The sequence below is a fragment of the Neopsephotus bourkii genome, unplaced genomic scaffold, assembly GCF_033783945.1.
Source record: "Neopsephotus bourkii isolate Nb327-2 ecotype Australia unplaced genomic scaffold, CSIRO-AGI_Nbou_v1 NB_719, whole genome shotgun sequence".
Lineage (NCBI taxonomy): Eukaryota > Metazoa > Chordata > Aves > Psittaciformes > Psittacidae > Neopsephotus > Neopsephotus bourkii.
The window spans coordinates 2539930-2555758 of record NW_026901218.1 but is presented as its reverse complement, the minus strand read 5'-3'; the positions used below and the strand labels follow the sequence as shown (position 1 = coordinate 2555758).

Here is a 15829-nt window from a genome sequence, read left to right as displayed (position 1 = left end):
GTTGCTGTTTTGTTGGTGGCTGGTTGCTACTGGTGGGAGGTATTGACACCTCTTGTGGTTCATCCACAGCGTGATGCACTTGCTGAATGCTGCAGAACAGGTGATTCCTTCTTTGTTTGGTGTCTTTACTCAACACCTTACTTTGTTTCTAAATCATCTTTTACCTTTCAGTAGTGATACCTCTTGAGGTGGTGCATCACCCACTGGGTTATGTTTCTTGGAAGAGCTCAGCTGATCTCAGCCCTACTGCAGTTAAGTTGCAAACCAGTTTATAATTACCCCTAACACAGCATCCCCAAATTGGTTGTGGTTTATGAGACCCTGTGGGTCCCCAGCTGTGTGACCCAGGCTGTGGGTTTTCTTGAAGACCCTAAAACAAAGCCTGGATCCTTCTGCTGCCTTTGGGTTTTTTTGAGTCTCAGACACAAACCATACCCCTGTTACCCATTGCCATTACCATGGGAGTTGCAGAAAATATATATTCTCCTGAAGGCTTTGGCATGCCCTACTTCTTTTTATTACAGCTTTGTGACCCAGCTGGTGCAGGTGTGAGCGCTGCTTCCAAAGAGGAGTGAGCTGCCTGCTTGTGAAGGGCTCAGCACACGGCATCTTTGTCTCAGTTACGTCATTCCTAGAAGTTCACAAATACTCATTTCTGATAATGAAATGAGCATTTTCATCCTGGTTTGAATTATTGCCATCCCTGCATCAGGTTTTGCTGTTGAGATGAGTAAGTCTGTGTGTGGTCTGTTGTAATGAACTGCAGCTTCTGAGTGTGGGCAAGAGAAGTTCAGAAAGATCATGATAACCACAGTGCTGGTTGTCAACCCCTATTTTATATCTTTGAATGGTTGGTATATGTAAAGCATTAGAGAATATAATAAAAAGCTTTCCTGCATGCTTCTTCACATACACTTAACTGTTAAACAAACTTAAAAACTGTTTCTTTTCCTCCTTACTTGTATCTCTAGAAATACGTTAAAAGGAAACAGACGTTAGCATTACATTAGAGGGAAAGGTGTACTACTCCATCAGCTGCATGGAGGTGGGTTAGCTCAGGGCCTGGTATGCTGCTTCTCTAACTTTTGTTTTTCTCAGTGCTCAAGGTTTGGGCATGCATGCTTTATGGCCCAAGATTAAAGGCTGTTTCCTGGAAAGGTCTCTTCTGGGAGGGAGGGAATAGGATAAAGAAGAAACACCATCATTTGTGAGGCAGGATTTCTGGAAGATCTAGACCAAGACTTGTACATAGCATTTCAGTCTCCCAGCAGTGAAGTGGGATTGGACCTCTCCATTCTTAGAGCAGGATCCAGCTGCAGCAGGCACCACAGCTGGGCACTGCAGTCAGCTGAGAAACCAAGGCTGGATTAAAAACATCCCTCCAGGTGAAGCAGTGACCCAGCAAAAGGTGACTTTGCTGATACGTGTCTCCTCAAAAAAGGAGAATAAGACACACAGGCAGTGTCTTATAAGGCTGCTGTCTGTGCCACTCTCTTGATGAGCTTCCCTTCACCAGCTTCAGAGGGACACAGACACACTGGTGTGGGTGCTGGCAGAGTCGAGGTGAAGGATGTGGATGAAGAGCAGTGCGTGGAGCACAGCCCTTTCCTGCCTGCACCAGCAGCTCATGAAGGAGGCAGCCAGAATGGTCCTTGAGTTCCAGCAGATCCCATCCCAGGACAGCAAGGGAGGTTAAGCTGGCCTTGCAGATTTTGTCCCACGCATGGTCACATCTACTAAAGGTCTTTCAGATGGACCTTCCTGCCTCTGTGGGCAGCTGTCTGCTGCAGGAAGATGGGTGATGCTGGCTAAGGGGGCTGTGTGCAGGGATGAGATCAGCTGCACATTCTGCATTCCCAAGGATGTGCTCCTGGTGTGGAAGGGGACAGGAATTGCTGCTGGTTCAGTTACATCTGAAAAGCCACACTGAGCAGGTGGCTTAATGAACTACTGCAAATCTGACCAATGTGCAGGAATATTGTTCTGCAAGGCTTCTATACTTACGCAGTCAACTTGTGGGAACAAAACGACAGCATCTCCCTGGGCATGCCCCAGGATATTGCTGTGTACATTGAGTGTGATGGACACCTGGAGTGAACTCACCAAGGGAAGAGCGTAGCTCTCCTTGAATACACATTTTTACTTCTATTTTCTGACCTTTTTCATGTTTATTCCACACAAGCTGGCAAGCAAACCCATCTCAATAGCTATATCTGGAGAGGGAGAAAAGGTGTCCTCTGGCAGTTCTGAAGCCCATGACAACCGGACATAGATCATGTTTAACTGTCAACCATGCCAAAAGCACATCACTTTCCAGCTGCTCCCACGTTAGCCTGTTGACAGGCCGAGCTGCTTACCAGGGCTCATTCATGGCCCACCAGTATAACACAGTTGTGCTTGTTTGTTATTTATAGAAATCACAGGCATCGGTGTCCTGGTTAGATCAAGTTGAAAGAGCAGTGATGGAAGAAGGGTTAGTGTTTCAAAACAGGCAGGGACAAAGCAGACTTGCTGGAGACCACAGTACAGGAACTTAATGCATTCTCCTGAGTATTAACATGTGTATTCACTGATGTGAAAGTCATGGGTGCTAAAATTCCCTTTAGGGGAACTTTTATACACTGGAGGTGAAATGACTAAGTCAATATCTCTCAAGGATGGATAAGAAAATCATTGATTAGGCCATAAAAGTGGGATGTTGTGGAGAAAAACAGCTAGAGTCAGAGACCCTGCTGCCGGGTTTGATGTGGTATGTGAGTGCCATCAGGACAAGGACTCTTGCAGGGTTTAGCTCAAGCCTTATTCATATCCCTAACAGTTGCTTACACTCTGTAACAGAGCAGTGCTTTGGCATTTGAATGATTTTGTCTTTTTGGCTATGTAGTAATTTATGACTTTATAATGGCCGTGTCTGTGTTTTGGTAACACTCAAAGGCCAAATATCAGGATGTAAAGCACTTCACATTCATAAGATGAAGACTCTTCTTTCTGTAGTGACCTTATGGCAGAAAAGGGTAAGAGCTTGGTACAGCAGCAACATGAGGATCCCAGGTGGTCTTACTTGTTTTGTCTGTAAGCTGGGAATGTATGAGTAGCATCAGCCTGAAGCTTTGCCAGAAGATCACCAGGGGCATATCTCATTCTCTGGCTGTTTGCAGTTAGAAGAGTTTAGCCTGCTCATCGTAAGTTTGATTCCTAACTATAAACCCTGGAGACACAAGCAGGTCCTAATGATATCACTGGGACAGCAGAGATGCCACAAATAGGGTGGTAATTCTAGCAAAGTCCCTGTGCACAGGAACATTTCTTGGTCAGCTCCAGGCTTTGGGATAAACTGGACAATAACAAGTGCTGGGCTGAGGATTTAAGTGGGACACAGATAGTGTGGTTCTAACTGTCAGAAAGTACTGTCAGGATTTTCCTGCTTGTGGTCTTCTTTTCTGTTCCATGTATATATGTGGAAAGATGGGTGGATTAATGGACATTATTTGTCCTTGTTTGCAGATGTATTATTGCTTTGAAGTGTCAGCATGAGCTGTGATATGGGGACAAGATAGCATGGCTGTGTCATGAGATTTGCCCAGAACGGGTCCCAAGGCACTTTCGGAGGCTATAAACTCCTGCAGTGATCACCTGCTTAAGGATTAAATATGGGAATGAAACCATTACTTGGTTAGTCCCTCAGAAGATCCTAATACCAAACTACTGTCCAGAGCTAATTTTCTGAACAATAATTTAATACACAGCCCAGATAAACCGTGTGCTTAGATTGAATACAAATGATGTTTCAGTGACATGAATTATGGACTTATGCTGAGCATCACTATGGCAACTAATGACATCACCACAGGCTTCAACCTGCACAAAACCCAACTTCGAAGGGTCTCTGTTGGCTGAGATCTTTTCAGGGCTTTTGGGGGTATGAATATGTAAGCACCAGTGTTGTCAAGGGTTTGCTATGTATGTTTACTGTCATTTGAAACATTTATTCCCTTTGTGGTTAATGTTGTTCTCATGAAGGAAACCTAATGAAAATTACTGTTTGTATTTGGTTAGTAACATTTGTTGATAACATATGGTCTGGGAATGCTTCAGCAAATAAGAGCTTTTTAATAGTAAACAGAGATATGAGTTCTATAAAGCAGATGCTGTCAAAATACACAGCGTAAGGTTGGATATTTTCTTCCTTTCGCCTCTTACCCAAAGCAAGATTATCTTCCTACTTTTCCTGCTGGTGACAACACAGTTTTTTAAAGAGAGAAAACATAACCTGTGATCTAAAGCTGCAAATAGAAAATAAGGTTGTTTCTTATGCTTAAAACATTTATTAGGTAGCTGATGGCTCACACATGGAAAGGATAGAATATTGAGGATGTGGCTGGACCTGTAGCGCTGTAGATAATTTAAGCCTCTGTTCCCTGACACTGGTGGCAGTTTGATGCATCATCATAAAAGATGAAATATGTGGAATAGTGACACCAGGAGAGAAAACTTGAGAGCAAAGCTGGCAAAGAAACTGAGTTTGTTAATCAGCTCTGCACTGAACACATTCATTTGCTAAGTTCAGCTGGACAAAATTTGCTCAGTGAAGAGTAAATCATAAATCCGTACCTTTTGTGTGCAGGAAGGAGTAAATTATTGTTTCCAGTAACCTTCCAAATGCAAAATCCGCTGTTTGGTATTTATGTTTAAAGAATATCTAGTCACTAGACCACGTCATCTGAGCCTTTTCTCAGTCATTTCAAGGGAACTGCATTTCTTCAGCAGAGCATCTAGTTTGAGGACAATGTAGAATAAGTGTCATTAATAGCATGAGGGTGAAGTTGTTAGTGAGATATGGCATAATCTCTCATCTGACTTGCAGTATTCTAAGTTGCAGTGTGTGTTCCATCATATTACTCAGAGGATTTGTTCATGCCACACTCTTTGTTTACAAGCAGCACCTTGTCTGTAATTATTCTTCAAGCTTGCTTGTACACTTTGCATGAGGTTCAGTGTGATGAATTTTCAGGGTAGCTGGGAACAGCATAGAAATCTAGTTCCCAATGAATTTTTTATATATATATATATATATATATATATATATATATATAAAACAAAGAGAACAAAAAATATAAAAAGCACTTTTTTATCTGCTAGTTTCACACTGGGCCTCTGCATGATCAGATGTTGAGGAGCCTCTTCCTTGCCAGTGGTGAGCTCTTCCCTAGTCCTTCCTCTGCCCTTCGTCTTTGGCTGCCCTGTTCTCTGATGACAAGGGCAAGTGTGGTTTTAGGGATGCTTTGCTTTGCTCTGTCTGGAAGTTTCTGTCTGGCTTAATTTTAGTAAGTTTCTAACTTTCTAAGCCATAGAAACAAAGCTTGAAACGCAGCCGTGAAGTCTCAAACATGACTTTTTACCCCTTAGTGTGGAAGGTATTTTCTTCTCTGCTGCTTTCAACATTATTTAAAGCTTACCAATAGGCATCAGTTCAAGTTCCACTTAATTTTTGCTCTGTGACCCTCTTCAGTCTGTGCCAGTTTGCCAGAGGGGAAGTTTTCCTGTATCTCAAAAACCTGAAAACAGGTGACTAATTTGATGTGTTGTTCTGAGTGACACCACTTGTGGAGGCTCTTCAGGAGCCTGTTTGAAAAGCCTGTTAGGGTATTGAACAGGGGTAGTGTGTTTCATGGGTTTCTTTCCCCCCCACTGTCTCTAAATCAACGATGACTGCTGCATAACATCTGGGTGTCTTTAAGAGAACCCCATGAGGATACCTGCCAGCACAGGTCAGGACATTGTGGGTGTCACCATTCATCCTCCATAATGCTCCCCTCCATGGAACCAGCCAGGACTAGAATACAAGTAGTAGATGGTGGTCTCAGGTCTTGGTTCGTTATGTAGTTGGAGGGGTGGCCACTTTCTGGTCACTGCTGTCCCATCCCCAAGGAGCTGGTGTCCTGCTGTGCAGTCCCAGCAAACAGATTACTCCAGATGTAATGGCTTGAACTTTACCTGGGCTGGAGGGCTAGGCTGGGATTTGGAAGAGAACCCAGGTTAAACTGGTGTTTCTTCAGAGAAAGCAAACCTCCCTACCAGCCTGGAAAGAAGAGGTCAATCAGACAAGAGAAGAGCAGGAGCATGAGCAGTTGCAGATATCCTGAGTGCAGATGTCCTCAATCCTCACCTCCCGTTGTGGCTACATAGGTTGTCACTGCAGGAGACATATTGTTCTTTCTAAATAAAAAAGTTCTCTTAAATTTTGCTTCACACTGCTCCCAAATACTCTCATTTTTCCCCCCAGAGAACCATCATGGGTTTTCCAAACATCTGTCCCACATTTCCCAAAGAAGATAATTAATGCCCTTGTCAATTAGCCAGCCCAGCCACTTTGGCATGTGCCACACAGGACGTTTTCAGTTAACCATTGAATGCCCACACTGTAGTGCTGCTGATCTGAGCATCTCCATGTCCTTATTTTCACAGCTGGGGCACCCAAGGAGACTTCACGACAACACACGCGCTTCCTGCAGTGAAGGTGAAGCTGTTCACGGAGAGCACGGGAGTGTTGGCTTTGGAGGACAAAGAGCTTGGGAGGGTAAGATTTTTGAGCTTAATAATGCTTCCTTCTGGCCTTGCTTTTCTAGAGAAATCTCTCCTGTACGGAAATATCCTTGGAGCACAACATGCTCTGCTTTTTTGCCAAGCTTCAAGACGGGGGAAAAGAAAGCTCTCCACTGCTGTAAAGGAGTGCATCTCGCATGCTGTCTTTGTTGTGAGTTTTTAATGGCAGCATTTCAGCTGGCTGTGCCTGCACTGAGCAAAGGCAGAGGATCTTGTGTGTGATATTGGCAGTCCGGAAAGCCTTAGAAGTTGCTTACGGAAATGGACATTCCTGAGGCAGAAAAGGGGATTATGCTGAAGCAAAAAAAAACGGATTGAAGTTTGGCAAGAGAGTGTTAAGCTGCTCTCATATCTGCTGAGCAGCCGGTGCACAGTTTGAGCGTTTGAAAGCACTGACTGCAGTACTCACTGCAAAGGGCTTCAAATCCTGGCTTACCCTGGGGACTGTGACTGAACCGGTGGTTTCAGAGGGGCTGCACTGGGGAGTAAAACATGGGGGCTCTCATTGCTCCCATCAATGGTGTTAATAGCAAAGAGCTCAGATTCCCAGGATACTGGCCACAGAGCCAACCTTCCCACCCCATCTCTGCCCCCCAACTGTGGTCTCTAAACCAGTGCCCACTGGTGACTCTCCATTGCTGCAGCCGACAGCTCCAGAATATCTGTGGACAGCGCTTTTCTGTGGATGTGGGACATTTCAGTTCATCTCCATAGATTTGTATAGTTTGTGTTGGCCCCAGGCATAAGTGGCGGCAAACTCCCTGCCATGCCTTCCTCAGCTCTTCAGCAGCATCAGCGTCGTGAAGGCCCCATGAAAACTGGTTCAGGGTAAGAGTGGCTGCACCTCCTGGGTCACAGTTCAGCATAGCCTGAGCAATCTCCAGGAGCACGCTGGGCTCTGTCTGCAGCACACCTTGCTCCCTGCCCTGTCTCTATGGCTGTGGACAAGAAAGCCATGGTCAAGAAACCCACTGATCCTGTGGCAAGCCCAAATGCGGTATTTCCAATTGTGGACTAACCCATTGGGATGTTTCTTGCTAACTCCATGTCTGCTTATGCCTTAACACAGGAGAGTCTGTCCATGCAACAAAGTTTTTCCTAATTAATGTGAGTTTGTGTTCATCCTGTTCATGCAAGTGCCAAATGTTCTTTCAGTTCCTAGTTTGCAGTTGATTCAGTTTATGTCTTTATGGTGGAAAGTGCTGTATGTGATTTTTGTCTCATATAATTTATGTTCATTTTAACTGTTTTCACATTCATGTAACATCCTTTGTTATTGCACTTGAGAGAGAGAAAAGCAAAGCTGCCTCTTCTTTTGTCCTATCAATCCTATATTCGAAGAGGGTCACAGCTGTTTGCATTTCCCCCATCCACACCTTGGTCCTTCCTTTCTCCATGTCCTCCTCCTCTTCTAACAAAGGAGATGACCACACCAGGCTGCAGTACCCCAGCTGGAGACCTACAGTTGCTTTGCTGCACAGCTTCATAATATTTTCAGGATTATTTTCAAACCTTTCTTTTTCAGACAGCTCGGTACTGCTGCCTTTATTCAGTGCAGCATGCTGAGCAGATCTTTTCACCCAGCCAGCCACGATGCCATTCAGGGCTTTTCCCCCTGAGCAGTTACACTCAGCGTAGACCCGCTTGCTTTGTAAGTCTTGTTTCCACTGGCAAGCATGAGCAGTGCTGACTTTGCTGGTCCCGGGAAGCAATTAGCTAGGCGTGTTGTTCTGAGAAGGATGTCAGGGCCCAAAGCAGCCCCTGTTGCCCTGAAACGCTGATGAGCCAGCCCCACTGATGCGCTTTAATTCCTATCCAGCGGGAAGCCATCCCTTGGCCCTGAGCTTCTGCAAGCTGAAGGACATGGGCCAGCAGCAGCAAGCACAGGGAGCTGGGCCGTGATTTCCCCTGGCCCATGGCCACCAGTGCTTTCAAATGGCCAGACTTCAAAGGGATGCTCAATGTGCCCGGAGAAGCTGAGAGATGACACGTGTCTGCTCAGGCTGCATCAGGATTTCTTCTGTAATGAAATAATGAAACCGGGAGCATGTTAAGCCCCTGGTTTAGTTGGTGGAGTGGGCAGGGACCTGTCTGCACAGAGAGAGGAGGGAAGCAGGTTGTATACACAAAAACACCCATGCTCGCTGCCCTTTGAGAAGTAGCTTTGTGCTCTGCCAGGCCTGTACAATGCCCACTTTCTATTGCAAGCATTGAATTGGCAGCCAGCCGGCACTCCTCATTTCACCAGGGAGAGCTGGAAAATGCTCCCAAGCCCTGAACTGTTGGATGGGCAGCTTAAGGCATGGGAATACATCCTGGCCCTATTGAAGCCAGTGGCAGGGCTCCCACGATTTCAGCTGTGCCAAGACTTCATCTACTGAGAGCAAGGAGGGGAAGAGCCATGAATTGCAACAACACTGAGGAAAGTTTATGCGCTTTTTAATGAAAAGGAGTTAGAAATCAAAGTAGAGAGCATCCCAAACACTCTGAGTGGCTGCTGCCTTGCCAAGAGATGCAGTTTAATGCAAGTCTATGTGCTTTCATCACCTGCCTTATATGGGGGTCCTCGGATATTCCTCAGAATTTGGGGCCATCTGTATCACTAACACCACCCTGCAGGGAGGACTCTCTTTTTGTCTTCAGTATTTGCTGAATTGTAGTTTATCCAAGAGTGATATAGTAGAGACTGGTGTTGCTAGGTTATCTATGTAACTAATGATAGGTTCAGATTCCTGCCAGAGAAAGCATTAGTCTAATTCAATAAAAGAAATGATAAATAATGCTGGTGCATAAGAGTGAAGTTGAGAATCTACTGATGTTAACCTCAGGCTTCGTAAGAGACTTCTAAAATCATTCATCAGAGGACAATAGCATCAAGGATATTTTGGTGGAAAACAGCCTTTGGTTGTAGACTCAGCAGTAAAGTTGAAGAGCAGAGGAATACAAGATTATGGTTGGGGCTGGAGTTTGGCAGGAGCATGGACCAAGTGTGATCAAGGGATGAGTAACAGCAGCACATCAAATAACAAGGGGGAATGTTTCCATTTGTGAAATAATTTGCTTGCAGAAAGGTGAATGGGTTTAAAGGAGATTTATCTCACCACTGGACAATGGAGACTTGAATGAATTTGTGCCAGGCAAAGTCACCTCTGCGAGAGAAAGCATCAGAAGAGGAATAAGCATAGGAGAGAGAGGGTTAAGCTGCCATGAAGGACACATAAGGCAGCATCAGGAGAGGATGGTAGATGTGGTGTAGTTCTGGGAGAATAGAATCATAGAATGGTTTGAGTTGGAAGGGACCCCAAACACACCAGCCTCCCTAAAATGTGACCTACTGCATCCAGTCTTAACAGTAAGCAAAAACTGAAGCCAGCTTCCCCACAACCTGACAATAGCAGTGGATCAGCTTTCTGAGCCCACGAAAGAGCACCCCTCACATGGGAAGTGTCAGGAAGGCTGGATGTTGACCAAGTTGTATAGATCTGGAAATGGGAGACTGCAGTGAGCAACCTCTACAAAAAAAACTTGTTGCTGGTTTGCTGTTCACATTAGTCCACCATCTCTTCTAGATTGATTTACCTGGACAGTTACAAGTTCATTTATCATGATCTTTTCTTAAATGAAAGGAACTGATAATGCAGTTCTGCACAGCCACATGAACAATAGCACAGTAGATATAGGATCCAAAGAATATACGACCTATTCTCAAAATAGTAAGATGTACCTCAAAAAAAGCAATAAAAAGCCATCCTCACTGATGTGAATAGAAATTTCCAGGCTGACTTTTAGGGCAAAAGCAGCTCATCTGATGCAGTTTTGTTCCCCATTAAAACCCATTTTGTGAATAATTCCCTTTAACTTTGTTTTTTAATGCTTGCAGGTTGTTCTCCACCCTACTCCCAATAGCCCAAAGCAATCAGAATGGCACAAAATGACCGTTTCCAAAAACTGCCCAGATCAAGACCTGAAGATCAAGCTTGCCGTGAGAATGGATAAGCCTCAAAACATGAAGCACTCTGGGTAAACGCTTGTCTCACTCTGAACTCAATTTGTTATGAATGTGCAGTAGAAAATGCCTCTTTTTTTAAAGATTCCGGGAGAGAAACTCTTTTTCTGAAGGTCACAGGAGGTCAAAAGAAAGATGAATGTAAAAATATCATTAGTTCAGTCATTTATAATGCACTTTCCATGTTCTCAGCACAGTCTTTTTAATGCATATCAGCCAAACAGTACTCCTCAGTAAATTGCTAGGTTGGTTTTTTTTTTCCTCTAAGGAAATAATGGGTGAGCTGCCTGCCTCTCTTGTTGAAAATGGTGTAGTTTCCTAAGGTATTCTGTATTTCCCTGTATTGACTTCTCAGAACCAAAGCACAGCGCACCTTCCGCTTGAAATACACTCCAGTGTGACTCTCATTATTTGCAGAGAGACACACAGCACAATTAAATAGCAGTTGCCTGGAGTCATGATCTGGAAGGTTAAAAGGGAAACCTCAGCTCTCCAGATGGGAGTGGTGGAGGATGTAGGGCCAAGGGAAATCCCTGACACCCACCCCTGGCTTCCACCTTTGTGCCATGCAGTTATAAATTAAATCATCCTTGGCAAGACCTAGCTAATGCCGTTGGCAAGGCTTTTCTCTGTTTGCTCTTCAGGTCACAGGATGTGATAAAAAATAGAAACTGTCCAGGAAAGTCACTCTTTTGAATAACTCTTTACCTATTATGTTCTCAGTGCTATAAAAGTGACTTGGTTTCATTTCTGTTTTCATCGTGTTTTGTTAGATTCAATCCATTATTAGATGGTTTGGATCACTCATGTTTTTTTTTTTATTCCTTCTCCTCCTGTCTTCTCTGCTAATGAGATCAGAGCCAGTAGCCACATATGAACTTTAATTTTTCCATCATGACCACAGGTACCAAAAGCAAGAAAGGACAGTTCACCCATCATACTTGTTTCCTTAACCACAGCTCATAGCAACAGGGCTGAGCAGTCCAGGCTTTCCTCAGGCTTTCTGCAAGTGACATTTGATTTGCAAGATGCTGCTTAAAATGATGTAGTTTATAATACTGGCATGCTCTCAGAACTGAGATTGTCTTTCTGCTGATGTTAATGGCACTAATAGGACAAGTAACCATGTTCTTGAACCAGCCAGGAACTCAGTGCAAACATGAACATGACTTGGAGTTTTGTGGATTAAACATTTACCAGGAATATGCTGTATCTCTTCTAGCATAAGGAACCAGGAGCATAACCAAAAAGGAATTGTTTTTCTCTTTATTGAACTAGAACTGAAGTAATTATAATGATATATATGAAACGTAACCATGAATAATGTCCTTGGTTTTGCTATTAATCTGATGCTGCCGCTATTTTTGTGTGTTTGTATTACAGTGTCACGGTGGCCACTTCATCGCAGAGATTAAATGCAATTTAGACACTAATGTTAAAAGTTAATTATTCCTTTCTAGAAAACAGTAAATTCACCCCTCCTTAGAAATTATTCAGTTTGCTTGAATATCTGTAACCAACCAATTTCTAGGAATTCACCTTCAGCTGTTCAGCAAAGGGTCCTGGTTTAGTCAATCCGGTGGATACTGGTTTTGATGTAGTAAAGTGTCCTTCTGTTTGACAGCTCCTCTCAGCCAAATGGTTTTATGAGGCTTAAAGCAACATTTGAGGTTTCTCTGCCTTAATTCTTCCATTGCAAATGTGTTCTTAACCCACCTGACCATGTCATAGCTATTCGCTGGCATTCAAGTGCTTCTAAATTGTAAGCATGTTGTGAAAGACAAAGAATTAATACTGTGTAACGTTAAGACTCTGGGAGCTTTTTATGTCACTTTCTTTATAAGTTGTTTGTTCAGGCTAGAAATAAACACTTCCATGAATGTTGCTGAGCTTAAGAGTTTGTAATTACTCCTGCTTCTGTATTAATTCAGCTTCCAGGTGCTCTAGAAAACACACTGAAAAGCAAGAGAAGAGCATATAGTCACTTGTGTACTGAATTCACCTGTTCTTTTCTTCTAGATATTTATGGGCCATTGGTAAAAATGTTTGGAAGAGATGGAAGAAACGATTCTTTGTCCTTGTCCAGGTAACAGATTTAACTAGAAGTGATCTTAAACTGCAACATGAAATATTTAAGTCTTTCCTCTGGTTGTTTTTGGTGCTGTGTGGTTGATGCTGAGTTGTGGTTCTGTGTAGGGTGTCTGTTAAGTCATGATTTTTGTCTAAATGTATAAATCTTCTTAAGGATATCCCAGTTGAGACCTTTAGCCATGAGTTTGTGATGGGCCTGATTACTTGGTGAAATGGAGAGCCAATTGTAGTGAGGAATTAATGAAATGAGGAGGGAGCTCGGTCTGTCTTGGCTGGAGGTACTTTGGGTGCAAATGCTCCCTTTTGAGCCTCCAGGTAAAACCTGAAGTCCACTGAAATCTACAGAAGTTTCATCACTGGCTACCTCAGTTAGTATGTCATTCTTGACATTGATCTTGCCTTCACGTTCATTACTGCCTCTTATTGTCTACAGCTCTCATTGATCATTTTGTGATGCCTTTCTTCCCTTTTCCCTATTTCTTCTTTTGATTTTCTGCCCTCCCAGTTTCAGTAGACATGTATATTTGACCGTGGTTAAGAATTGCAGGGAAACAGGGAGAAGATCTCCTTATGTCCTGAAGCAGTCTGGTCAGTACCTGATGTGTTAGATTCCCTCCCCTTCCCAAGAGCAGCTGAAACCACTGCATTGGCCACAGAAGTGTGGGACCCCTGTTTGAGCAGCTCCATCTTCACACCAGCCTGATAAAGCCACAGAGTCCTCTTGGGTTCGTCTCTCTCTGGGTTCCTTAGAGTGTGTTGTCTCCGGGTATGAGCATTGTGCAGGGTCCTGTAATGAAAGCAACACAGAGGTGCTCTGATGGAATAACATGGAATCTCACTGAGATCTTGTGCCAGCACAGATCTGAAGTGATCAAGTCAGAGGGTGAAATCCTATTGCTGGTGAAGCAGATCACAGGTCTGCTGCAGAGGAGCTGGGGTTTCACCCATGCATAAGAAAGGAGATGTTGTAATCCAAGTGTACCAGCCTCCACATTTGGGATGGAGCATGCTTGTATGCTGGCTTTCCTGTGATGGTAACAGGATTCCACACAGTCCATCTTCACTGTACACTGCCAGCTTCTGTGGTCCTATATCACTGGGGGTAAACTGGTTAGTTTGTTTTGAGTTAATTATTACTTCATCTGTCTCAGTCACTTAGTTGCATTCCCTGTTTGTCCATCACTGCCAGCCTCCATAGCAGTGAACTGTGTGGCAGATAAGAAAATCCATCCTGGGATGTAAAATGTATTTATGTTGTGTGTGAACCATGTAAGTAGGAGCCTATTTGGAGAGACCAGTTGAATACCTACTCCAATAACCAAGTATGATCAACAGCGACAGCTTGAGTGCTCATTTTGTACTCCAGAAGGGGTCAGAATGGCAACAGAAGTGGGGGAAGTAGTGCAGAGCAGCCACAGGAGATGCCTCTATCTGCCCAAGCACTATATTTAGATTGAGGTAAAAGTGATGGGTTTTGGATCTGTGTAATCCGTTCCTAGGGGCACCTGGTTTGCCAGTGCACCCTCTGTGCAGGGACTGGCCAGGTCCTTTGTGAGTTATGGTACTTGGCACCTCACAGGGCAACCCACTGCCTTGCAAAGCCAGACCACTAGAATTAAATCCCAAACTGTTTTCTGGGTAAGAAGCAGCAGAGGCCATAATGAAAGAAAGGCCTTTTGGGAGCATTATGCAGTGACCCTGTTCTTGAGCCAGGATTGAGGGATTGCTTTTGTGTGTATGTTTCCTTTATTATGTTCTGAAATGAAGTTTAAAGTGCTGGGGCAGTCTGGGATCACCTGTAGAGCAACTACTATTGCTTTTCCCCAAGAGGTACTTCATTCCTGTTAGACCAAGTTCTTGGTCCCTTTTTCCCTATGAACAGGGATTCTCCAGAGGAGAAATCCTCTATCCTGTGATAACTTTTCCCTGAAATAAACCTGTTGATACCCTTATGTGGAAAGGTTTGCAGGTTTGGACATGTATTCCCATGTCTCTTCCAAGGAGCCTTTCTTCCAGCCATTCTACGTGGTTGTAGTAACTTCTCTAGTTTTCAGTTGCTGTCTATTCTTCAGCTTGCTGTGGAATTGAAGCTCTCGGAGTTATTCCATGTTTTGTCATGTTACTAGGTCTGTATTTGTCACTTGGCATGTAAGAGCAGGATTTGGCCAGAAAAGCAGTTCATTTGAATAAGATGAGCAGACTTTTGCCCCCAGAGAGTCTCTGTAGCCCACCTCAGAAATTCCAGCTACCACTGCAGCTTCTCTGTTATGTTACCGTTTGCTCAACATTTGGTGCAATGTAAAGTGTTCTGCCGTACATCAAATATAAACAAGAAACACTCTCTATGCAGTCCCTCAGATGTAGTTTGAGCATATTGAACATGTCAGCAGGCAATAAAGATGGAATAAAAATACTTTGCTGTCCGTATGTTTGTCATTTGCTTTTCATGCAATGCAAAGGATGGGTGCTGATATGAACAGGGATTGGCAGCAAAGGTGTTGATGTCCGGGATGCTCTGAACTCTGCTAAACTACAGACAGAAAATAACACCCACAGGAAGGTGAGCTGGCTCCGTTATGTAAAGAACAGACAAGGAGCAGCAACTGTTTTGGGAGCTCACTCATCTGCACCAGTCTGCTCACAGCAGAGCCAAGAGTTGGAGTCCAAAGCATGAAGTCCATTTGGGATGTAGTGGTCTGGTCAGTTCCTGACACCACCAGGAGGACAAGGCTGTATGTTTGGATGGATAATGAAATGTTTCCTCTCTGATCACTTGTCTCTGCTCTTTACATCTATTGCAGCTCCTCTCCTTCTTTTGGTCCTGTGCCTTCTCCAGCCCCTCTTTCCCAATCTCAGATAGATGCAGACTCAGTTCCTTCAGTGCTATTGGGTGGTACTGTTCTGCCTTCTGGTACCACTGATTAAGAAAATCATGGTAATACTCAAACTCTTCATAACTACTTCAACAAGGCACCAAAGTGCCAAACTGCATGGGAGGCACCAAGGAGGAAGGTGTTGATGGCAATTTGTCTCTTGTGTTGGTAATGCCTTGCTGGTATGAACAGAGGCTTTGCATGCATGTGTGTATAGAAAAAGGAGCTCTGCAGGGAGGGTTCCCACTGCTACTTG

The 15829-nt window shown here is 44.0% G+C and overlaps 1 protein-coding gene across 9 annotated transcripts in view; it reads left to right on the top strand.

Annotated features, from left to right (window-relative positions):
• CADPS (calcium dependent secretion activator) overlaps positions 1 to 15829 on the top strand; it is a 210509-nt gene that overhangs the window by 90246 nt on the left and 104434 nt on the right. For all 9 annotated transcript variants that reach the window (XM_061354231.1, XM_061354230.1, XM_061354229.1 and 6 more), the window contains exons 7-9: positions 6466 to 6577; positions 10484 to 10623; positions 12629 to 12695. In XM_061354231.1, coding sequence (XP_061210215.1) covers positions 6466 to 6577; positions 10484 to 10623; positions 12629 to 12695 — 319 coding nt within the window. The remainder of the gene's footprint in view (positions 1 to 6465; positions 6578 to 10483; positions 10624 to 12628; positions 12696 to 15829) is intronic.